Here is a 1,275-nt window from a genome sequence, read left to right as displayed (position 1 = left end):
GGTATTCGGGTATTACCCGCACTGGACACGAGAGATCGTCGCGGGTCACTGCCAGGCCATCCTTACTGTTGTTCAGTGGGCCGAACGTTAGCTACTGTTGTTGGGGAACCCCACTGATTGTTCTGTTGTTACTGTTAACACTAGCAACACTCTCTGTTCAGCTATCTTAACGTTAGGCACCGGCCCTAACGCGTACAAGTACCGCGCGATGACGGTACCGACTTGCACGCGAGACGATACAAATAAGTCCCCCATGTAAAGCCGTATACCGGACATGCCGCCCTCCCTCAGCTCTCGACACATGCCTCCACATACTCTACTCTAGCAGCGCTCTGCACATGCGCTAAGATACGTGCTACAGCAGCGAGTCCTTGCGCTTCGCCTCTTTTGCGGCCTCCTCATTCTCCGCCTTCCCAACGCGCAGGAGCAGCGTGTCGACAAGGTCCATGAAGACATGCCCGAGCGTCGACACAAAGACGACGATCAGTATGGTCGTCAAGGTGCCCTGCGGTGACGGCGGCAGATGAGGTGAGGACCAGAGATTGGGGTCGGTGGGGTCTTTATTAGGGAGGCGAGATTGGATGGGAAGTCACGAAGCGAGGGGGTGGGCGCGAGATGTCGCACACCTGCGTGAAAACGGACGGTTCAAGCGAGTCGGGCACAACAGCCCTCGCGGCAGCCACGGCGCTCTCCGTCAGGTTGTTGGGATGGGTGACAAGCCAGCCGGAGAGGTAAGTCGCGAGGAGGGGCGCCAACAGGAAGCTGACGAGCTTATAAGCGAGGACCTCCGGGCAGAGGACGCTGGGTCGGGTTCACGGCTGTGCGGTGTGTGTAGGGTAACGGCGAGAAGACGATTCTCAAGCTATGGCAGAGCACCCGGATCCCGGCGCTCGCAAAGAGGTCTAGTGAAAGCTGCAGGAACTCCTGCTTGTTGATCATGCCAGACACGTCCGTGTCTGCCGTATTAAACAGCATGTCTGCCGTCTCGCGAGATGGCGGCTTGATCGGCGCCTTTTGATTCACTTTGATGTAGAGCCTCAGAATGAGGATGTAGGACTCGCTGATGTCAACGAGCCCGTCATCATTCGTGTCGGCATCGTCGAATATGCTATTCACCATCCCCTCGAGCCCAATGTCCCAGCAGGGTAACTCGGCTGCGGACTGGGCAGCAGCCTCACTGATACCTCTCGCGGTGGCATTTTGCGCCTTTGCAGTGGTCTTGGACGGCTTATCTTGCCGGGAGCCCCGCTCGCTAGCTCTTCTCGCTCTCAGCCA

General features: G+C 57.8%; 2 protein-coding genes across 2 annotated transcripts in view; one reads left to right on the top strand and one right to left on the bottom strand.

Annotated features, from left to right (window-relative positions):
* The window catches only part of EMIHUDRAFT_118576 (hypothetical protein), a gene marked incomplete at both ends in the record, with an annotated part of 11,564 nt that extends 11,352 nt beyond the window's left edge, over positions 1–212 (top strand). Inside the window, one exon of the mRNA XM_005769876.1 lies at positions 177–212. Within this exon, the coding sequence (XP_005769933.1) occupies positions 177–212 (36 nt within the window). The remainder of the gene's footprint in view (positions 1–176) is intronic.
* Positions 213–355: 143 nt separating this feature from the next.
* EMIHUDRAFT_244109 (hypothetical protein) lies at positions 356–1,119 on the bottom strand (the record flags this gene model as incomplete). Its single annotated transcript, XM_005769875.1, has 3 exons — positions 356–505; positions 627–785; positions 877–1,119. The coding sequence occupies 3 exons, from the start codon at positions 1,117–1,119 to the stop codon at positions 356–358; spliced, it is 552 nt and encodes a 183-aa protein (XP_005769932.1).
* Between the last annotated feature and the right edge of the window lie 156 nt (positions 1,120–1,275).

The sequence above is a fragment of the Emiliania huxleyi genome, assembly GCF_000372725.1.
Source record: "Emiliania huxleyi CCMP1516 unplaced genomic scaffold EMIHUscaffold_409, whole genome shotgun sequence".
NCBI classification, from domain to species: Eukaryota; Haptophyta; order Isochrysidales; family Noelaerhabdaceae; genus Emiliania; species Emiliania huxleyi.
This window is presented reverse-complemented; position numbering and strand designations above follow the sequence as displayed.